The following is a 24602-nucleotide window of genomic DNA, read 5'->3' as shown; positions in this document are numbered from 1 at the left end:
TGACATGGAGACACAGGTAGTCAGTACTATCTGTACCTGTGTTTTTTACAGGAAGAAACCAGAAGACAGTACTTTCTGTGCCTATGTTCTTGACAGGGAGAGAGAACTTCGTATTTATGAAGTATGAGTGCACTTTCCAGTGTTTGTGGATGAAGTAGACAATAGAGCAGAAAGGTTGGCCGCAGTTTATTTTGTGACCTTGATAAGATACTGACTTTGATTTCCCGGGTGTTTAATATTAGTTTTCAATATATATTGTATCGTTTACCTGTATGACCAGGTCTTCTGTCCATAAACAAGATCCTTATAGGATCCTTTTCTTTAGTGCTCCGGTTCCACCCTGCGGTTTCCCTAGCAGCGACGTGTCCTATGTCTTCCAAGGGTCTATAAGCAGACTTTGGCCTCTGTTCAGGAATTCCCAATTATCTCCGGGCAATCTCAGCTTCCAGTGTGCACGGAACAAGTCTGCTTCTGTCTACCACATCTGGAAAATGTTACACTGGGGCGTGCTGGCCGTCGTCACAGGGAGACTGACAAGCCCCTACCCCCACCAACCCGCCATCGCTTTAACCCTTTTATTGAAATAAAATGCCATATCATTTAGTAGAGTTCAGCAATTGTGTCTCCAATTTCCTATGTATAACTTAAATGTAACAAAGAATAAAGGGCTCAATATGACAAATATTACAATCTGAGAGTCCGCAGTCGTTGATACCCTTTAATGGCTAACTGAAAAGATGGTAACAAACGCCCATGTTCTCAGTTAGCCATTAAAAGGTATCAACCACCGAGGACTCTCAGATTGTAATATGTTTTCCATCTACTGGCTAACACGGTACAAAGATATATATTTTTCCTGCATCTGTACGACAAGTGATCAAGCAATACACAATTATGGTGCAAATGTGTTTTTGTCTTTTGCCGTCAGATACTATCGATAATTTGCAGTTTCTTTCCATTTTAATGTATCTGTGTCTGGGAAAGCTGAGTGATTATTGCTGCACTGAATGCCACCACTGTGATTGTCACCTAGCTTTCCAATGTCCTCCCCAGCTAGTACACTATGAGCATCATGGATGTGACTTTATGAAATCGCACGCTGCAGATTTGAGATCTACATTCTGACAATTTAATGCTGAAATCTGCTGCCAGTCTACAGTGTTTCCACTGCAAAATGAACACAATTTGATGTTTGTTTTCCTGTAGAAACTCCATAGTAGAAATGTCCCTTATAGAGCTACGCCACAGATTGCTGCAGATACATTGTAACATTGCACACTTTACATCCGCCGTGACTTTTGCAGGAGGTAGATTTCATTTCTGCAGCATCGATCGTTTTTACCCTGTGGATAGTCTGTGCAGTTTCTGCATGAGATTGTCTAAAAGTCCTAAAAAACAACTAATAAAAGCACCCACGTTGCTCCTACTGTAATCCGCAGCGGATTTTCCATCACGATTATTCCTGTGTGCACATGCCCTAACTGTTAAGAACTGCAGCTGTAATGCTCGTCGTCCACACGCACTTTTACTGATGATTTTTGTCTTTTTTTTGTCTTTTCTTTTAGAGGGAAAGTTCTGTGACTATCCTACCATTGTATCGTACAACGGTAGGCATGTGTGTTTTCTATGTTCTGTATGTTTTGTATATTTCTATAAGGCCAGGCTGCCCGCAGGACGCACCCTGCGTTTGCATACATGTATATGTGACTAGTGCTAAGTGAATGTTTTCATCTTGTTTTGTCATGTTTTGCCCGCACCATATGAGTGTTTTCCTTTTTATTTTTTTTCTCTAGTTCTTTTCCATTACTGGCCGTCTCTGCTTTTCAGCTGATTAACACCCTCTTCTCACATCTCCGTCTGCCCAGTCTGTGTCTGCCTTTCTCAGATTTTGTCATATTTTCTCATTCGCCTACACTTTGTTTCTCCTCTTGTTTTGTTTTTTCTTCCTTTATATTGGCCCTGTGGGATTTTAGCCATAACTGGGACAGAAAAGACAGCAGGGCTCCGGATGCGGAGAAGGGCCGCGGATGACACCTCGGCCGGCCTGCTTGTCCCTTAGCTAAAACATAGAGAATGTTGCTCAACCGCATATTTGTAAGAGCGGACCCGAGGGGGTGAAGCCGTCATAACTACCCCATGATGGGAGCACGTGTTGGAAACTACGGAGAGCAAAACATCAAACGGCAAAGTAGAGATGTTTAATGCATTAAATATGAAAGGTCAGAGCTGCTATCGGGACCATCTTCCCCGGCCGCGTCCTGTTTCATCCTGCTGTGTTCTACAAACTGATTACTGCAGCAAATGGGACTTGGAGCGAGATTAAAAACCTGGGCTTATTTGCATGTTTCTTTTCCCAGAATTCCCCATGGCAGCAGATGCATGGTGATGTGGAAGGAGGGGGGGAATGAGCAAGATGATCAGGCAGATTTTTGCACCTGTGTTTGCTGTTTGATGTCTTCACATTTTTGCCAACTTTCTAAAATTGGACGGTTGCTTGGTGACCAGACTGTTTTCGATGGCGAAGCTAAGGTGGCAGCCATTTTTAGCTCAGCAACTGCCAAAAAGGTCTGCAACATATGACAAAGCAATGTGCAGCGGACTGGGAATGTTATTTTACTGAAGACAAATGCATAAAAAGGCTTCAATAATTTAAAGAATAATTCCAACTGCTATCAATACTGGCCAGAATGGAAAAAAACTACCGAAAACCGTTTATAAAACTGAGTTTGATAAAATCCTTTTCCCTTTTTCAAAGTATCAGTCACATATTCTCTTAGCATGCCTTGTCCTTTATATGCACAAATATAACTATTATAATACTTCAATGTACACAGTAATATAACTACTATATATATATATATATAAAAAATAAATAAAGATTAACTACTATGTACAAGAATATAGCTACTATAATATTGTTCCTGTATACAAAAATATAACTACTATAATACTGCCGCGGTGTACAAGAATATAACTATTATAATACTGCTCCTGTGTGCAAGAATATAACTATTATAATACTGCCCTATGTACAAGAATATAACTACTATAATACTGCCCCTATGTACAAGAATATAACTATTATAATACTGCTCCTGTGTGCAAGAATATAACTATTATAATACTGCCCTATGTACAAGAATATAACTACTATAATACTGCCCCCCATGTACCAGAATATAACTACTATAATACTGCTCCCTATGTACATGAATATTACTACTATAATACTGCTCCCTTTGTACAAGAATATAACTACTATAATACTGCCCCCTATGTACAAGAATATAACTACTATAATACTGCCCCCTATGTACAAGAATATAACTACTATAATACTGCCCCTATGTACAAGAATATAACTACTATAATACTGCTCCCTATGTACAAGAATATAACTACTATAATACTGCCCATATGTACAAGAATATAACTACTATAATACTGCTCCCTATGTACAAGAATATAACTACTATAATACTGCCCCTATGTACAAGAATATAACTACTATAATACTGCTCCCTATGTACAAGAATATAACTACTATAATACTGCCCATATGTACAAGAATATAACTACTATAATACTGTTCCTGTGTGCAAGAATATAACTGCTGTAATACTGCCTCCTATGTACAAGAATATAACTACTATAATACTGTTCCTGTGTGCAAGAATATAACTGCTGTAATACTGCTCCCTATGTACAAGAATATAACTACTATAATACTGCCCATATGTACAAGAATATAACTACTTTAATACTTCCTCCTACGTATTTTTCAATTCTCATGATGCAAAGTGAATGAACAAAAGAGAATTATAAATCCCATCAATATTTGGTGACTGCCCTTTGCTTTCAATACTTCTTCCAGGAACACTTGCACAAAGTAAGGGACTTTGTAGGATTATAGTTGTGTATGAGTAACCAATTATACCAAACGGGTGATAATGATCATCATTTTCATATTCATATGAAAGCATAGTCATTAACTAAAACCGCATCAGAGGCCTAAAACTGGGCGAGGAACAGCTAAATTACTGCAAAGGTGAGATTGTGGAAGACCGCTTCATGTCACAGGTTATTCACCATGGCGATACTGAGCTCTGCAACAAGCTAATTATACTACATCAGCAAGGTTTCTCCAAGGCATAGAGTTCAAGGCAGACTGTGTTTTCAAGATGTGAACACACCAAAAAATGGCCTGCCACTGCTTCTACAGTCCTCAATGTTGCCCAAGGAAACGTAGTGAAGCAGGAGAAAGGTACAGCATGCTTACGTCACTTCAAAATCAGAAAATGTTCAAAAGTGCCGTCAGCTCAGAACTGGCAGTAACCATTGGGACCCAACTACATCCATCCACTGTTCTGAGTAGTCTGATCCGAAATCATCTTCGTGAAAGAATTGAGGACAAATAAACATATATTGGACATGAAAACAAAGCCAAACAACTCGTGTGCAAAACAATATTGGAATGGGGGCAGGATAATGGCAGCAGGTACTCTGGACTGATGAGTCAAATTGTGAAATGCTTGGCTTTTTTAGAAAGCTTTTTTTTCACTGAGGGGTTGGAGAGTGGTAGAATAATGTGGGTAATGCGGGTCTGCAGGAGCGGTGTAGCATGGTGTAAGTTCTGGCAGGTGTTGGGCTGTCTATCTGCAAATGGAGCCTATGATTTAGTTAGGGTTAATGGTGTCCTCAATGCAGAGAAATCCAGTCAGTCTCTTACCCATCATTGAATACCATCAAGGAGGCATTTGATTGGCTTGAAATGTATTCTTCATCTGGGCAACAACTCCAAACATCCAGCAAATGTCATGTCTCTGCTATGTACTATGTATTTGCTGTGTCTGACCATATAGGAACATGGTCATGGTCTGATCATACCACAGCTCCTGGGCAGGGGAGGAAGCAAAAGAGTTTACAGATATTACAACACTGGATCACAGCTGATTCTTTCTGTGAGGTAAAACGTTTCCCTTCATGCTTTTAAATATGTTTTGCTTCACAGAAAGCAGCATATGCAAGCCCATGCTATAATGCCACAATCACACCTATCCTCAAAAATCCATCCCTTGACCCGACCTTTATGTCCAGTTATTGCCCCGTATCCCTGTTCCCATTTGCTTCAATCAACTTGAGCAGCATGTTCTCTCTGATCTTTCTCCCACTTCTCATTTAACTTGCTCTTAGACGACCTACAATCTGAGTTCCGTCCCCACCATTATACTGAAACTGCCCTCACCAAAATTACTTAACAACTCATTTACAGCCAAACCTAACAGACAATTCTATATGCTCTTCCTTATTGACCTGTCCTCAACTTTTGACCACTGCCTCCAACTACAGATCCTCTCTTCCTTTGGTGTCAAAGACCTTGATCTCCTGAATTTCCTCATACCTTACCAACCGCACATTTAGCATCTCCTACTCCCACGCTACCTCCTCATCCTGCCCTTTCTCTGTTGGAGTTCCTCAAGGCTCTATCTTAGAACCCCTACTCTTCTCGATCTGTACCATTGGCCTGGGACAACTCATCTGTACGCTGATGACACTCAGATCTACCTGTCTGGCCCAGACGTCACCTTTCTGCTGTCCAGAATCACGGAGTGTCTATCCGCCATATCCTTCTGCTTCTGCTCTCGGTTTCTCAAGCTCAATGTGGCCAAATCTGAACTCGTTATCTTTTCTCCATCTCGCGTATCTTCCCTACCTGATTTATCACAATAAATAACATCATACTTTCCCCTGTACCAGAAATCCGCTGCTTCAGTAACCCATGACTCTCCCCTGTCCTTCAAACCACACATCCAAGCTTTTACCAACTACTGTGGCCTCCAGCTCAAAAATATTTCCAGAATCATTCCTTTCCTCACCCCTCAATGAACTAAAATGCTTGTGCATGCCCTCATAATCTGCCATGACTACTGCAACATACTCCTCTGTGACCTACCTTCTAACACTCTTGCATCTCTCAAGTCCGTCCTTATCTCTGCTGCTCGACTAAAGGTACCGTCACACTTAGGCTACGTTCACATTAGCGTTGCGCCGCCGTGCGTCGGCGACGCACGCTAAAACGCACGCAAACGCGCGCGTTTTGCGACGCGTGCGTCGTTTTCCGACGAAAATCGGACGCACAGAAAATGCTACATGTAGCGTTTCCTTGCGTCCGACGCTAGCGTCGGAAACGACGCACGTGGCGAAAAACGCCACCAAAACGACGCACGCGTCCCCTATGTTAAACATAGGGGCGCGTCGCCGCTGTGTCGCCGGCGCAACAGCGACGCACATTGGCGGAACGCCAATGTGAACGTAGCCTAAGCGACGCTGCAGCGATACCGACAACGATCCGGATCGCTGCAGCGTCGCTGTTTGGTCGCTGGAGAGCTGTCACACAGACCGCTCTCCAGCGACCAACGATCCCGAGGTCCCCGGTAACCAGGGTAAACATCGGGTTACTAAGCGCAGGGCCGCGCTTAGTAACCCGATGTTTACCCTGGTTACCATCCTAAAAAGTAAAAAAAACAAACGCTACATACTTACCTACCGCTGTCTGTCCTCGGCGCTCTGCTTCTCTGGTCTGGCTGTGATCACAGCGGCCGGAAAGCAGAGCGGTGACGTCACCGCTCTGCTTTCCGGCTGCCCGGCGCTCACAGCCAGACCAGAGAAGCAGAGCGCCGAGGACAGACAGCGGTAGGTAAGTATGTAGCGTTTGTTTTTTTTACTTTTTAGGATGGTAACCAGGGTAAACATCGGGTTACTAAGCGCGGCCCTGCGCTTAGTTACCCGATGTTTACCCTGGTTACCAGCGAAGACATCGCTGAATCGGTGTCACACACGCCGATTAAGCGATGTCTACGGGGAGTCCAGCGACCAAATAAAGTTCTGGCCTTTCTTCCCCGACCAGCGACAGCACAGCAGGGGCCTGATCGCTGCTGCCTGTCACACTGGACGATATCGCTAGCCAGGACGCTGCAACGTCACGGATCGCTAGCGATATCGTCTAGTGTGACGGTACCTTAATTCATTTCTATCCTCCTACTCCCTTACTTCCCCCTCCATGCAAATCCCTTCATTGGCTCCCAATTCTCCATTGTATAAAATTCAAAGTACTAACACTGACCTACAAAGAAATCCATAGCCTGTCCCCTCCGTACACCTCTGAATTAATCTCCCAAAATCTTCCCTCATGTAATCTCTGGTCCTCCCAAGACCTCCTTCTCTCCTCCACACTCATTTGTTCCTCACCCAGTCGCCTCCAAGACTTCTCCCGAATATCCCTATCATTTGGAATTCTGTGCCCCAACACGTCCGATCATCCACCACATTCAGATCCTTCAGACGGAAACAGAAAGCCCATCTCTTCAAGAAAGCTTACAACCTGCCACATTAACACCACCGAAGCCACTGCAACCCCCCAACCTACTGTCTCCTTCCCCATCGTCCTGTAGAATGTAAGCCTGCAAGGGCAGGGTGCCCTTCCCTCTGTACCAGTCTATCATTGTTAGTTTTACTGTAAGTGATATTTGTATTTTGTATGTAACCCTTCATGTACAGCACCATGTAATCAAGGGTGCTATAAAAATAAATAAATAATGTCTATACTCTTCTTGCTTCCTCCCCTGCCCAGGAGCTGTGGTATGATCAGTCCATGTTCCTGCACGGTCAGACACAGCTATTACACAGTACACAGCAGGGGCATATCTAGAAAATTATCTCCGCACAGGAACATTTTTTAACACATCCAATTGTAGAATTTATTATTTCAAGATCTACTGATTAAAATGTACTTTGTTGGACAACCCGTTTAAGAACAAGTATTCCTGGAAGTGATGATACGGCCCCGCAAATCCCTGATCTCATATCATTCAGTCTTTCTGGGCTCACATGAAGAGACTGAAGGATCTACACCAGCCTCATACACAGAAGATCTGAAGTCAGTTCTCCAAGATATTTGCAACAACCTGCTGCCTATTTCAGAAACTGTGTGCAAGTGACAGAGAAGCAGTGATGAAGGCGACGTGTGATCACCAAATGCTAGTGGGATTAGATTTCATTTTTGTTCATTCACTTTAAATTTTAATTTATAAAATACACTATTAACACTATTTTTTAAAGCTTTGTAGATTCTTACTACACTTTGTCTAAAACCTATATATCTGCTATAAAACTGCTCCTATGTATAAGAATGTAACTACTTTAATACTGCCCCTATGTACAAGAATATAACTGCTATAATACTGCCATAACTACGGTACTTTAATACTGCCCCTATGTACAAGAATACAAGTACTTTCATATGGCTCCTTTGCACAAGATATAGCTACTATAATACTACTTCCTAAGTACAAGAATATAACTTCTAGATTACTGCCCTCTATGTAAAAAATTCTAACTACTTTAATACTGCCCCTATGTACAAGAATACAAGTACTTTAACACGGCTCCTTTGCACAAGATATAGCTACTATAATACTACTCCCTACAAGTACAAGTACAAGAATATAACTTCTATAATACTGCCCCCTATGTACAAAAATCTAACTACTATAATACTGCTTCTGTGTACAAGGATATAACTATTGTAATACTGCCAATATGTACAAGAATAAAACTATTATAATACTGCTCCTATGTACAAGCATATAGCTATTATACTGCCCCCATTATTATTATTTATTAATATAGCACCATTAATTCCATGGTGCTGTACATGAGAAGGGGTTACAAACAAATTACAGATATCACTTACAGTAAACAAACTAAAGGTACCGTCACACTAAGCGATGCTGCAGCGATACCGACAACGATGTCGATCGCTGCAGCGTCGCTGGAGAGCTGTCACACAGACAGCTCTCCAGCGACCAACGATGCCGGTAACTAGGGTAAACATCGGGTTACTAAGCGCAGGGCCGCGCTTAGTAACCCGATGTTTACCCTGGTTACTATCGTAAAAGTAAAAAAACCAAAACACTACATACTTACCTTCTGCTCTCTGTCCCCGGCGCTGTGCTTTCCTGCACTGGCTGTGAGCACAGCGGCCGGATAGCAGAGCGGTGACGTCACCGCTCTGCTTTCCGGCTGGCCGGCGCTCACAGCCAGTGCAGAGAAGCACAGCGCTGGGGACAGACAGCGGAAGGTAAGTATGTAGTGTTTGTTTTTTTTACTTTTACGCTGGTAACCAGGGTAAACATCGGGTTACTAAGCGCGGCCCTGCGCTTAGTGACCCGATGTTCACCCTGGTTACCAGTGAAGACATTCGCTGAATCGGCGTCACACACGCCGATTCAGCGATGTCTGCAGGAGGTCCAGCGACGAAATAAAGTTCTGGACTTTCTGCAGCGACCAACGATATCATAGCAGGATCCTGTTCGCTGCTGCGTGTCAAACTGAACGATATCGCTATCCAGGACGCTGCAACGTCACGGATCGCTAGCGATATCGTTCAGTGTGACGGTACCTTAACAATGACAGACTGATACAGAGGGACGAGGACCCTGCCCTTGCGGGCTTATATTCTACAGGATGATGGGCAAGGAGACAATAGGTTGAGGGTTGCAGGAGCTCCGCTGTTGGGGAGGTGGTAGCTCCGGTACTGGTGAGGAGGCAGCGGGGTCAGTGCAGGCTGTAGGCTTTCCTAAAGAGGTGGGTTTTCAGGTTCCGTCTGAAGGATCCGAATGTGGTTGATAGTCGGGCTTGTTGGGGCAGAGAATTCCAGAAGATGGGGATATTCGGGAGAAGTCTTGGAGGCGGTTGGGTGAGGAGCGAATAAGTGTGGAGGAGAGTGGGAGGTATTGGGAGGACCGGAGGTTACGTGAGGGAAGATATTGGGATGTTAGTTCAGAGATATATGGAGGAGACAGGTGGTGGATGGCTTTGTAGGTCAGTATAAGTAATTTGAACTGGATATGCTGAGGGAATAGGAGCCAGTGAAGAGATCTGCAGAGGGGAGAAGTGGAGGAGTAGCGAGGAGAGAGATGAATTAGTTGAGTTAAGGATGGACTGGAGAGGTGCAAGGGTGTTAGCAGGGAGGCCGCAGAAAAGGATGTTGCAGTAGTCGAGGCGGGAGATGATGAGGGCATGCACAAGAATTTTAGTAGATTGACGATTGAGGAAAGGACAGATTCTGGAGATATTTTTGAGCTGGAGGTGACAGGAGGTGGAAAGAGCTTGGATGTGCGGTTTGAAGGACAGGGCAAAGTCAAGGGTTACTCCGAGGCAGCGGACTTCCGGTACGGGGTAAAGTGTAATGTCGTGCCCCTATGTGCAAGAATACTAGTACTTTAATACAGCTTCTTTGTACAAGAATATAACTACTATAATACTGTCCCTATGTCTAAGAATATAACTACTATAATACTGCCCTCTATGTACAAGAATATAACTACTATAATACTGCCCCCATGTACAAGAATATAACTACTATAATACTGCCCCTATGTACGAGAATATAACTACTATAATACTTCTCCTGTGTACAAGAACATAACTATTATAACGCTGCCCATATGTACAAGAATAAAACTACTATAATACTGCCCCTATGTACAAGAATATAACTACTATAATACTGCCCCTAAGTACATGAATATAACTACTATAATACTGCCCCTATGTAGATGAATGTAACTACTATAATACTACTCCCCTATGTACAAGAATATAACTACTATAATACTGCTCCCTATGTACAAGAATATAACTACTACTAGATGGTGGCCCGATTCTAACGCATCGGGTATTCTAGAATATGCATGTCCACGTAGTATATTGCCCAGCCACGTAGTATATTGCTCAGCCACGTAGTATATTGCCCAGCCACGTAATATATTGCTCAGCCACGTAGTATATTGCCCAGCCACGTAGTATATTGCCCAGCCACGTAGTATATTGCCCAGCCACGTAGTATATTGCCCAGCCACGTAGTATATTGCCCAGCCACGTAGTATATTGCCTAGCTACGTAGTAGATTGCCCAGCCATGTAGTATATTGCCCAGTCACGTAGTATATTGCCCAGTCACGTAGTATATTGCCCAGCGACGTAGTATATTGCCCAGTCACATAGTATAATTGCCCAGTCATGTAGTATATTGCCCAGTCACGTAGTATATTGCCCAGCCACGTAGTATATTGCCCAGTCACGTAGTATATTGCCCAGTCACGTAGTATATTGCCCAGTCACGTAGTATATTGCCCAGCCACATAGTATATAGCAGAGCCACGTAGTACGGTATATTGCCCAGCCACGTAGTATATTGCCCAGTCACGTAGTATATTGGCCAGCACAGAGCCACGTAGTATAGAGACTTAAAAAAATAAATAAATAAACATATACTCACCTATAGCCCGTTGAAGTCCTGCTATACTTACCATCCGCCGCCTTTCCCGCTCCTCGCCACGCTCCTGGGATCGCTCCATTGCAAGCGGCAGCTTGCGGTCCCAGGGCTGGTATGAGCAGGACCTATGATGACGTCGCGGTCACAAGACCGTGACGTTACGGCAGGTCCTTGTCGCACACCAGCCCTGGGACGGGACGGAAGCTGCCGCTTGCAATGGAGCGGTCCCGGGAGCGTGGCGAGGAGCGAGAAAGGCGGCGGAGGGTGAGTATAACAGGTTTTTTTTTTTGGTTTTTTTAAAATTATTTTTTAACATGACATATTTTTACTATTGATGCTGCATAGGCAGCATCAATAGTAAATAATTGCGGACACACAGGGTTAATAGCAGCGGTAACGGAGTGCGGTACACCGAGGGCCGTTACCGCTGACATTAACCCTGTGTGATCGGTGAGTGGAGGGGATTGTGGAGCGCGCGCCGGGCAGTGAGTGCAGGGAAGTAGGGGAGGGACTAATCGGACTGTGGCCGTCGCTGATTGGTCACGGCAGCCATGACAGGCAGCTGCCGAGACCAATCAGTGAACGGATAACCGTGACAGAAGGACAGACAGACAGACGGAAGTGACCCTTAGACAATTATGTATATAGATAATACTGCCCCTATGTAGATGAATATAACTACTATAATACTGCCCCCTATGTAGATGAATATACAGTCATGGCCAAATGTATTGACACCCTTGCAATTCTGTCAGGTAATACTCATTTTCTTCCTGAAAATGATTGCAAACACAAATTATTTGGTATTATTATCTTCATTTAATTTGTCTTAAATGAAAAAACACAAAAAGAATTGCCCTAAAGCCAAATTGGATAGAATTCCACACCACACATAAAAAAAAGGGGGTGGACAAAAGTATTGGCACTGTTCGAAAAATCATGTGATGCTTCTCTAATTTGTGTAATTAACAGCACCTGTAACTTACCTGTGGCACCTAACAGGTGTTGGCAATAACTAAATCACACTTGCAGCCAGTTGACATGGATTAAAGTTGACTCAACCTCTGTCCTGTGTCCTTGTGTGTACCACATTGAGCATGGAGAAAAGAAAGAAGACCAAAGAACTGTCTGAGGACTTGAGAAACCAAATTGTGAGGAAGCATGAGTAATCTCAAGGCTACAGGTCCATCTCCAAAGACCTGAATGTTCCTGTGTCATCAAGAAGTTTACAGCCCATGTCACTGTGCCTAACCTCCCTAGATGTGGACGGAAAAGAAAAATTGACAAGAGATTTCAACGCAAGATTGTGCGGATGTTGGATAAAGAGCCTCGACTAACATCCAAACAAGGTCAAGCTGCCTTGCAGTCCGAGGGTACAACAGTGTCAACCCGTATTATCCGTCGACGTCTGAATGAAAAGGGACTGTATGGTAGGAGACCTAGGAAGACGCCACTTCTTACCCCGAGACATAAAAAAGCCAGGCTGGAGTTTGCCAAAACTTACCTGAAAAAGCCTAAAACGTTTAGGAAAAATGTTCTCTGGTCAGATGAGACAAAAGTAGAGCTTTTTGGGCAAAGGCATCAACATAGAGTTTACAGGAGAAAAAAAGAGGCATTCAAAGAAAAGAACACGGTCCCTATAGTCAAACATGGCGGAGGTTCCCTGATGTTTTGGGGTTGCTTTGCTTCCTCTGGCACTGGACTGCTTGACCGTGTGCATGGCATTATGAAGTCTGAAGACTACCAACAAATTTTGCAGTATAATGTAGGGCCCAGTGTGAGAAAGCTGGGTCTCCCTCAGAGGTTATGGGTCTTCCAGCAGGACAATGACCCAAAACACACTTCAAAAAGCACTAGAAAATGGTTTGAGAGAAAGCACTGGAGACTTGTAAGGTGGCCAGCAATGAGTCCAGACCTGAATCCCATAGAACACCTGTGGAGAGATCTAAAAATGGCAGTTTGGAGAAGGCACCCTTCAAATATCAGGGACCTGGAGCAGTTTGCCAAAGAAGAATGGTCTAAAATTCCAGCAGAGCATTGTAACAAACTCATTGATGGTTACCGGAAGCGGTTGGTCACAGTTATTTTGGCTAAAGGTTGTGCAACCAAGTATTAGGCTGAGGGTGCAAATACTTTTGCTTGGCCCATTTTTGGAGTTTTGTGTGAAATGATCAATGTTTTGCTTTTTGCTTCATTCTCTTTTGTGTTTTTTCATTTAAGACAAATTAAATGAAGATAATAATACCAAATAATTTGTGTTTGCAATCATTTTCAGGAAGAAAATGAGTATCATCTGACAGAATTGCAGCGGTGTCAATACTTTTGGCCATGACTGTAACTACTATAATACTGCCCCTATGTAGATGAATATAACTACTATAATACTGCCCCCTATTTACAAGCATTTAACTGTTATAATAATACCCTTATGTGCAATAATATCACTACGATAATACTGCCCCTATGGGCAGGAATATTAGTATAATATTCTTGCATATAGAGCAGTATTATGGCAGTGATTGTAGTACCCTGCTATGATAATGCTATGATAACATTGTCTCCTATGAAGAAGAAAAAAACACTAAAATCTAGGTAAATAAATTGTGTAAACCCCTTAGTAATCGCCCCCTGTGGAGAGAAATATTACTCAGTGGGATCCTTTTTCAGTTTCCAATTAGCTAATGAGGTAATGACCACTCTTTGTTGCATGTTGTAATTATTTCCTCCGTTATTACGAGGTCTTCTTGGCCTGGTGGTGTTTGTTCTGCTTTCATACATAAATTCCTCTCTCCACTTTTGGATTATTCAGCTGTTGCCTCCATATAAGTGGTTATTTGCTGACCCCCTGGCCTGTAGCCCCTCAGTAAATCTCCAGAGGTGTGAGCTGGGCCGTTCCTCTGTGTTGGAGACACAAGCCTTGCACGCTCAGGTTCATAGTTAATGAGCTGTGACCTCTCTGCTGGCTGATCCTGTGATGGCTGCTGATTTGTGTTCTTGCAGGGTCAGAATTCAGCAGGTCACCTCCTCGCCCCTCTCTGCTGCACATGTCACGCTGTATTACAGGTTTCCCTACTGTCAGATCCACATCGCTGATTGTAAACTTGCTGTCCTCCATGCTAGTCATAGTGCGGGCATTAGAATCGCTTTGCTACCTTTTACATGTATACAACAAAACCCGCAAATAGCGGTCGTCCGCTCCTCCCGGACTCACGTGCTTCATTGTGAAATGTTGTGGATTTAATTACCATAGGAAAAAAGAGAATGAAACTTTGTTACTGCATTATTCTAAAACCGAGAATGATCCCGTTCAAAAGCTCCGATCAAGCCAGTAAAAGTATTTTCTTCTTTATTCTCTCGTAAAATCATGTTATATATCTAAGATGTATCGTCTTTTTACTATCTGTAGGGGAACGATCATGGGGACCTCAATGATTCTATTCACAATTGATACATTTCTCGTCATCCCCTATTCATATAACTTGCGGATCTCTGTGGGTCTGACCACTGAGACCCCTTTGATCCTGAGAACATGGTTCTTGATCCTAAAGAGGGAGCTCTGCAGAGCCCCATCTTGAATGAAGCAGAAGTGTTTGTGCTCGGCCTTCTCTCCATTTGCTGTCCGTGAGTGTTAGAGAAAGTCGAGTTCCACTATTTCATTCAGAATAAATGAAGCTGCAGAGTATGCGCGCTTTCCCTCCAGTCAAGATGGGTTCGGCTCATCCCTGATTTTGGAGTTCTGGAGCCCCTTTCTCTGGGTCGCCGGGCAGCTGGGCCCTAGTGATCAGTGAGCTATTATTGCTTGTCCTTTGGATAGTGAATAATCTGCAATTTTTCAGAAAATCATTTAGTTTACCCAGCAACTCTCTTTTACAGCAGAAGCCAAGATGCTGCCACTGGCTGGTCTCGTACACAGGTGGCAGGCATTGTGCACACGTCTTTTTTTATTTTCGGTACTTGCCGAGCATGCACAGACACACCTGCCGATACCTGCCATCAGTGCAGCATCAGTAGCCCCTCTCTCTTCCTGACGTGGATGTGCCAATTATCCACTTCACCTGGCATACTGCTGCCAACTGTGCCAGGAAAGATTGCAAATGAATGCAGTCAGGGCTGTGGAGTAGGTAAGCCAAACCACTTCTGCAGTTCAACATCCACTTCATTCAACGGGAACAGTCAGAGTCCCAGAGCTCAATGCCTTGGGGTTTACACTGGAGGTTCCACCACCACAGCGAAGATGGGGCCACTTGTGCATCATGGCCATTTATAATATATGTCTTTAGTTAATTTGCTTTTCATGGAAGCATTCGTGGTAATGAATGATGAATTTTTCCTTTTTCTATATGCAAATTGCCTGTTAAAAGAGGAAGAGGACTAGAACACTAGAGCTCCACCTGTTGGAAACAGCAATCCTACAAATCACTATCGAGCCTTGCAATGTGACTTAGGATAAAAGCCAAATCAGAACCTCAAGTTGTAGGCACAGTGTTTCGGGGTATTGTCCCTCATCAGTGCAAAGTATGATATCTGATTTGGCTAGGTGAGATGCTCTGGACCGAGGTCTAACGGGTGCCATTTCTCCTTGTGGAGAGTGACATACTTGCCCTGGCATGTCAATGTAAGGAGGCTTATTCGCCGTGCAATGCTTCTTTGGGAAATTAAATATGCAAATTGCCTCTTAAGAGACGAAGAGGACTAGAACTCTATAGCGCCACCTGTCGGATGCCACAATCCTAGAACATAGTATGATAGTAACATAGTTAGTAAGGACGAAAAAAGACATTTGTCCATCCAGTTCAGCCTATATTCCATCATAATAAATCCCCAGATCTACGTCCTTCTACAGAACCTAATTGTATGATACAATATTGTTCTGCTCCAGGAAGACATCCAGGCCTCTCTTGAACCCCTCGACTGAGTTCGCCATCACCACCTCCTCAGGTAAGCAATTCCAGATTCTCACTGCCCTAACAGTAAAGAATCCTCTTCTATGTTGGTGGAAAAACCTTCTTTCCTCCAGACGCAAAGAATGCCCCCTTGTGCCCGTCACCTTCCTTGGTATAAACAGATCCTCAGCGAGATATTTGTATTGTCCCCTTATATACTTATACATGGTTATTAGATCGCCCCTCAGTCGTCTTTTTTCTAGACTAAATAATCCTAATTTCGCTAATCTATCTGGGTATTGTAGTTCTCCCATTCCCTTTATTAATTTTGTTGCCCTCCTTTGTACTCTCTCTAGTTCCATTATATCCTTCCTGAGCACCGGTGCCCAAAACTGGACACAGTACTCCATGTGCGGTCTAACTAGGGATTTGTACAGAGGCAGTATAATGCTCTCATCATGTGTATCCAGACCTCTTTTAATGCACCCCATGATCCTGTTTGCCTTGGCAGCTGCTGCCTGGCACTGGCTGCTCCAGGTAAGTTTATCATTAACTAGGATCCCCAAGTCCTTCTCCCTGTCAGATTTACCCAGTGGTTTCCCATTCAGTGTGTAATGGTGACATTGATTCCTTCTTCCCATGTGTATAACCTTACATTTATCATTGTTAAACCTCATCTGCCACCTTTCAGCCCAAGTTTCCAACTTATCCAGATCCATCTGTAGCAGAATACTATCTTCTCTTGTATTAACTGCTTTACATAGTTTTGTATCATCTGCAAATATCGATATTTTACTGTGTAAACCTTCTACCAGATCATTAATGAATATGTTGAAGAGAACAGGTCCCAATACTGACCCCTACGGTACCCCACTGGTCACAGCGACCCAGTTAGAGACTATACCATTTATAACCACCCTCTGCTTTCTATCACTAAACCAGTTACTAACCCATTTACACACAATTTCCCCCAGACCAAGCATTCTCATTTTGTGTACCAACCTCTTGTGCGGCACGGTATCAAACGCTTTGGAAAAATCGAGATATACCACGTCCAATGACTCACCGTGGTCCAGCCTATAGCTTACCTCTTCATAAAAACTGATTAGATTGGTTTGACAGGAGCGATTTCTCATAAACCCATGCTGATATGGAGTTAAACAGTTATTCTCATTGAGATAATCCAGAATAACATCCCTCAGAAACCCTTCAAATATTTTACCAACAATAGAGGTTAGACTTACTGGCCTATAATTTCCATGTTCACTTTTAGAGCCCTTTTTGAATATTGGCACCACATTTGCTATGCGCCAATCCTGCGGAACAGACCCTGTCGCTATAGAGTCCCTAAAAATAAGAAATAATGGTTTATCTATTACATTACTTAGTTCTCTTAGTACTCGTGGGTGTATGCCATCCGGACCCGGAGATTTATCTATTTTAATCTTATTTAGCCAGTTTCGCACCTCTTCTTGGGTTAGATTGGTGACCCTTAATATAGGGTTTTCATTGTTTCTTGGGATTTCACCTAGCATTTCATTTTCCACCGTGAATACCGTGGAGAAGAAGGTGTTTAATATGTTAGCTTTTTCCTCGTCATCTACAACCATTCTTTCCTCACTATTTTTTAAGAGACAAGCGGGGATTCCGTGTCTGGACACAAGCACAGCACCTATCAGCGTTAATAAGTCCAGTCTGTGTGCCTAAACCTATCTGCGCAAATACCAGACGCAGACCATGCTGTGCCTTATATGACACTACAGTCATTCACTTTTTCATCATATTACGTAACTGATGAAGGTCCAGATATAGGACCGAAACGTTTTTTTGGCTACTACCATTAAAATCTCACGAGCATTAAGTTGAGTGCCAGGTTCTTTCTTTTAGTATCACATGGTGTGGGAACCTACCTGGGCACCACTAGTAGTAGTGCACACGGCTTTATCTTTGACTATTTTTTAAGGGGCCTACATTTTCAGTTTTTATTCTTTTACTATTGATATAGTTGAAGAACAGTTTGGGATTAGTTTTACTCTCCTTAGCAATGTGCTTCTCTGTTTCCTTTTTGGCAGCTTTAATTAGTTTTTTAGATAAAGTATTTTTCTCCCTATAGTTTTTTAGAGCTTCAATGGTGCCATCCTGCTTTAGTAGTGCAAATGCTTTCTTTTTACTGTTAATTGCCTGTCTTACTTCTTTGTTTAGCCACATTGGGTTTTTCCTATTTCTAGTCCTTTTATTCCCACAAGGTATAAACCGCTTACACTGCCTATTTAGGATGTTCTTAAACATTTCCCATTTATTATCTGTATTCTTATTTCTGAGGATATTGTCCCAGTCTACCAGATTAAGGGCATCTCTAAGCTGGTCAAACTTTGCCTTCCTAAAGTTCAGTGTTTTTGTGACTCCCTGACAAGTCCCCCTAGTGAAAGACAGGTGAAACTGTACAATATTGTGGTTGCTATTTCCTAGATGCCCGACCACCTGCAGATTTGTTATTCTGTCAGGTCTATTCGATAGTATTAGGTCTAAAAGTGCTGCTCCTCTGGTTGGATTCTGCACCAATTGTGAAAGATAATTTTTCTTGGTTATTAGCAGAAACCTGTTGCCTTTATGGGTTTCACAGGTTTCTGTTTCCCAGTTAATATCCGGGTAGTTAAAGTCCCCCATAACCAGGACCTCATTATGGGTTGCAGCTTCATCTATCTGCTTTAGAAGTAGACTTTCCATGGTTTCTGTTATATTTGGGGGTTTGTAACAGACCCCAATGAGAATTTTGTTACCATTTTTCCCTCCATGAATTTCGACCCATATGGACTCGACATCCTCATTTCCTTCGCTAATATCCTCCCTTAAAGTGGACTTTAGACAAGACTTTACATAGAGACAAACCCCTCCTCCTCTCCGATTTTTACGATCCTTTCTAAACAGACTGTAACCCTGTAAGTTAACTGCCCAGTCATAGCTTTCATCTAACCATGTCTCGGTTATTCCCACTATGTCAAAGTTACCTGTAGATATTTCTGCTTCTAGTTCTTCCATCTTGTTTGTCAGGCTTCTGGCGTTTGCGAGCATGCAGTTTAGAGGATTTTGTTTTGTTCCAATCTCCTCGCTGTGGATTGTTTTAGAAATGTTCTTACCTCCCTTCTGAGTATGTTTTCCTGGATCTTCTTTGTTCAAGTCTAATGTTTTTCTTCCCGTCCCCTCTTCTAGTTTAACGCCCTCCTTATCGACCCTTTAATGAGGCTTGCAATGTGACTTAGGATAAAAGCCAGATCAGAATCTCAATTTGCAGGCACAGTGTTTCGGGGTATTGCCCCTTGTCAGTGCAAAGTATGAGAACTGATTTGGCTAGGTGAGAGGCTCTGACTGAGGTCTAAAGGGTATAATTTCTCTTTGTGGAGAGTGACATACCGGTACTGGCATGCCAATGTACGGAGGAGCATTCACCGTGCAATGCTCCTCTGGGAAATTAAATACGCAAATTGCCTCTTCAGAGAGGAAGAGGATTAGAGAACTTTATATAAAGATCAGTATAAGACGTAGTGATGCAACAGCAAAAATTGATTCCATTACGATGGTAATTCAGTTACAGGAGTTTACCATTTACTTCAAGCCCCTCAATCGTTCACCCTTCCCGGCTCCAACTGCAAATCAGAACCATGTGGTGCTTATGGAAAGCGAGGCCTATAGTCTGAATAAGATAAATATCTTAATGGCTCTTCATTGGTAAATCCTTTGATACTAAACTTTTCAACCTTCGGATCTTTCATCCCCAGAATCCTGTGGTCTGTGAGGTTTGCAGAGCGAGAGGCTTATGACCACGATTGCTCAAGATGATCAGCGTCTCCTACAGAAAAGAGCATTTCATGATATGTATCCATGTATGTGCCTGAATCATGGGCTGGCATTAATCCCGTGCTTCCTTTCCTCTAGTATCCCTGTAATGTAGATATGCGCAGGCTCTGCGGTACATTGTATCTTCCTCGCTGGATATTCACACTATTTTGATACGTAGTCATTTTTTATTTTGCTTCTTGTCTGGTTCCTTTTACCATTGAATTTGTAATTCTGCGTCCTCTTGCAATGCCTCTCTTTGTGACGCTTCCCTATCTGTTTTAGTCAATAGCATTGCTCATCCTGAGTCTCCTTGTTCATAAATATGAAATCTCAACTACAGTAAAGATTGGCCCTTCCACTCGGACAAGACAGCAGTGGAGAAGAAGCGTGGCTGAGGTATAGCTACACTGTAACACAGGTATATGGCTTGCTGACGACCTCTATAGGCACTGGAATGGCTACAATAAGTTGTCACCCTTACTTAAACGTAAAGAGAGATTTCTTTGTATAGATTTACCTTTTGGTACATTTTGCATTTTCATCGACTTTCAGACACGAGCTCGTTATTTTTATAGGCGCAGCTAATGGTTTTATAAGCAGGATGTCCTTGCAGAAATCAATCCACTGCGTGGGGAAGGAATTGGCCTGGAGAGGTGCTTTCATAAAGGATGTCCCCAAAATAGCTTGTCTGGAAGCAGCAGACCGGGAGCAAGAGCTGGACGGCGTTAAGAGAGCTGCGACGCTGCGTATTTAGAAAGTGAATGTGACGTTGCTGGACATATGGACTTGTGTTTGCGTGTGAGCCGACTCACTTGGAAATAAACAAATGCGCTCTGTCCTGGACGCTCGTCCTCTCCCCTCCGGCAGACGCAGGATGTGCTCAGGGTCCACCGTCGTATAAAGCTGCAAAATTGGATTTTATCAGTGGAAACATTCCTTTCCCCCAGTGAAGGGAGGTTTTATTTACACCGAGGTGAAATGATCTTGTGGAAGTCAATGACCTACATTTTTCTGTAATTATAAGGCTAGAGTTCCTCTGAGATTTAATAAACAATTCATTAGCGCATCGGGGAGCTGCCATATTGGTTCCCCTGCTGCTAATAATTTCTGTTGGAAAAGAGCAAAAAGTGGGATGGGACTGCGAAAAGTGTAGGGGAAACAGAGGAGGTGGAAAATCATTCCCTCAATTGATACTCTATTGTCACAATATTGGGGGCTGCAAAGGTAAACGTTAATGTCGCGTCTCCTATCTAGCTACATGGTGCACTCGGTTTGCTGACATTTATCGGACTGACTCAGTTGATGAAGTAGTGGCACACTTCGTGCTCCAGTCCAGCGTCATACTCCGTTCAGTGTTTTTAATTTAGTGTCTGATGCACTGGGTGCCAAAAATGACGCCATGCACAATAAGGGGATCAGTTCTGGAATTTTGGTTCCACACCAGAAGAAAGACTGGGTAATTCCACTCTTACATTAAAATCCATTTGGAATTTATTAAAATTTACAATGTGTTTTATATTGTGCGAAGAGACCTATTGGTGTTTGTCAGTACACTATTGGCAAGTGACATTACTGTATGTATGATATCCAGTATATAGGGTCATTGGGCCTACCAGAGGAAAATATTCTTGGGCCACCCATGTGTGCCCATAAGATTTCACAGTCTGAGCTTTTGTATCCACCAATATGTCTCTGTTCAGTAATTGTAACTTTTGTATTTAAGTGTATAGTAAGATTGCAATTTAAAGTGTTCCACATGTGGGAATAATTTCCCTCCCTCATTAATGTTATGCTATGTGCAAATATCATTATTGGTCCACGATGCTCGTGAGAGAGGGACCTATGGTGATGATCAAAGTGCTTTGGTATGGCCTCTCTTTTGGACAGTTTCTTACCCCTTGTTTTATTACTTGCTTCTACTAGGGACAGTTTTTTACCACCAGGTTGTAGTGCTGACTTCTTGGGACAGTTTCTTACCCCTTTATTGTGGTTCTCGATTCTCCTTGGGACAGTTCCTTATCCACTTGTTGTGGTGCTGACCTCTCCTTAGGACAGTTTCTTACCCCTTGTTTTGGTGCTGGTTTCTCCTTGGGACAGTTCCTTACCTCCTTGTTTTGTTGCTGGCTTCTTCTTGGGACAGTTCCTTACCCCTTTATTGTGGTGCTCGATTCTCCTTAGGACAGTTTCTTACCCCTTGTTTTGTTGCTGGTTTCTCCTTGGGACAGTTCCTTACCCCTTTATTGTGGTTCTCGATTCTCCTTAGGACAGTTTCTTACCCCTTGTTTTGTTGCTGGTTTCTCCTTGGGACAGTTCCTTACCCCTTTATTGTGGTTCTCGATTCTCCTTAGGACAGTTTCTTGACCCTTGTTTTTGTGCTGGTTTCTTCTTGGGACAGTTCCTTACCTCCTTGTTTTGGGGCAGGCTTCTTCTTGGGACAGTTACTTATCTCCTTGTTTTGTTGCTGGTTTCTCCTTGGGACAGTTCCTTACCCCTTTATTGTGGTTCTCGATTCTCCTTAGGACAGTTTCTTACCCCTTCTTTTGGTGCTGGTTTCTTTTTGGGACAGTTTCTTACCCCTTGTTTTGGTGCTGGCTTCTCCTTGTTTGCTAGCAATGTACTTTCTCTGTTTAGGGTTCATGTACACTTTATTGCTACCCATTTCCAAGGGAGACTAAATGGACAACTCTGTATAAATAGTCGCCTTAACGTTTGGCTCTTAAATTTTCCTTGGTGATGTTGACTGCGTGATGGAGTGTCTCAGGCGTTTTATTTAAATTTTTGGCTCCTGGCTTCATTTAATCAGGAGGCCTCTGAGTAGCTTCTCTGAATTTCTGCACTTGCCTATGGTCTGTACTTAGTGAGGAGAAGGCAACCGAGGAGCTGTTTGTGTAGACAGTGCAGTGAATGGGGCCTGGCAGGCGCAGAACAGTTGCGTCTTAATCACTTCTCCCGTCCTGCGGTGGGCCTTCTTAAGTATCCTCAGCATACAGCCTGTGATCAGGGCTAACTTGTCCGGGAAGGTTGAGTTCCTTTATTTTGCTGTGTACTATTAAGGGATTACCAGCCTTGAGGCCTGTTAAGAGGCTCACACAGATTTACATCCCTTTTACAGAAAGACTCATTAAAGCGCTGGCAGAGGGCCTTGATTTGTGCAATAATTTCCCCTGACTGTTGTATCCCGGGCTTCCCGCAGGGTAGTCAAGTGTGTGTCTCTTCATTTTCAGAGCTGCAGACTCTTGCAAGTCTACGAGTTCTTCAGCGTCCCTTAAAGGAAAACTGTCCTCGAGATGCTTGTTTAATATGCCGTAAAATGGTGAATGAGCTAACGCTGCACACGCTTATTACTTATCCTTTCATTTGCATAAATTTTCCAGTCTGTGACACTGCTAAAAATGATAGCGTCAGATTAAACGCGTCATACACTTTTATAGGCCACACTAATGTATCATTATAGAAGGCATCGAACCACTGTAATATTCCATAAGGCCTCCTATATAAATATAAATTAAGCCTTGCAGCGCTGGGGTCCTGGGTTCAAATCCCAACAAGGACAACATCTGCACAGTGTTTGCAAATTCTCTCCATGTTTGTAGGGGTTTCCGCCGGGGTCTCTGGTTTCCCGCTCTATTCCAAAGACATACTGATGCCTCTTTAGCTGTTGCAAAACTATAACTCCCAGCATACAATACAACCCGTCCATTAGTCTGCTTTTTCATGTAAATCTGTGGCCCCCAACCTGTGGCCCTCCGGCTGTTGCAAAACAGCAAATCCTAGCATGCCTCATATATCCAATGGCACCGCCACCGTCTTGCTTGGCAGCAAATTTGTGGCCTGTGACGGTCCTTCAGTCTACTTTATTCATGTACAGCTGTGGCCCCCAGCCTGTGGCTCTCAGGCATGCTGATGTTGCCGCCATTGTTCTGCGTCTGCTCCAGCTGTTTTTTATAACCTGGCACAGCATTTCTGGCTTGTGCAGATTACAGCGGGAAGCTGAAAGCGAAAGTTAAAAACCCAATTAGCGTCTTATCTCCTGGTTTATTCCTTGGAGCACATTGAAGAAAACCAGTAATTTAATGTAAGTCTCTTGTCCGGTAAACGCTCTCCCAGAAATTACATCTGTCTGTTCCACGTTATCTGTCATAACGACTGTGAGCTGCTGCATGGAGGATTCTGCAATGGGTAATTATCTCCGTGCAGCCTCCGCTAATGACTTTGCGGCTGCTTTATCCTAGCAGGAGGCATATTCCGAACAGAATTTAAATGTAGCATTGCCTGGTTGGATTTTGTGAGGCGTCCAGAATTTCAGGTCAAAGCTGATGTGAGAGAACTGAAAAATCTCCCGCGTGAATGATTAAAAAGGGTTTACATGGGCACAGCTTTATATGAGCCCTATATACCAAGCGCAATGCAGTGCCCGCCTAGTTTTCCTTCAGCCACTCCCCTACCGTGGCCCAATGCCAGGAGGGAATCCTATCGTTGGCACCTTCCCTTTAAATCTTGTGATGTGAAAGTTTTATTCCAACAAGATGCTACCTCTTATTTCCA

General features: G+C 43.2%; 1 protein-coding gene across 3 annotated transcripts in view; it reads left to right on the top strand.

Moving 5' to 3' along the window:
* The window catches only part of RXRA (retinoid X receptor alpha), a 268856-nt gene that overhangs the window by 100322 nt on the left and 143932 nt on the right, over nucleotides 1-24602 (top strand). For 2 of the 3 annotated variants that reach the window (XM_069747491.1, XM_069747493.1), the window contains exon 2: nucleotides 1566-1607. The exons of the other annotated variant lie outside the window; for it this stretch is intronic. In XM_069747491.1, the coding sequence (XP_069603592.1) occupies nucleotides 1566-1607 (42 nt within the window). The remainder of the gene's footprint in view (nucleotides 1-1565; nucleotides 1608-24602) is intronic. 3 annotated transcript variants of the gene reach the window in all.

The sequence above is a fragment of the Ranitomeya imitator genome, chromosome 2 (assembly GCF_032444005.1).
Source record: "Ranitomeya imitator isolate aRanImi1 chromosome 2, aRanImi1.pri, whole genome shotgun sequence".
In the NCBI taxonomy this organism is placed as follows: domain Eukaryota; kingdom Metazoa; phylum Chordata; class Amphibia; order Anura; family Dendrobatidae; genus Ranitomeya; species Ranitomeya imitator.
Note: the sequence above shows the minus strand (reverse complement) of the source record. Positions and strands in the feature narration are given on the sequence as shown.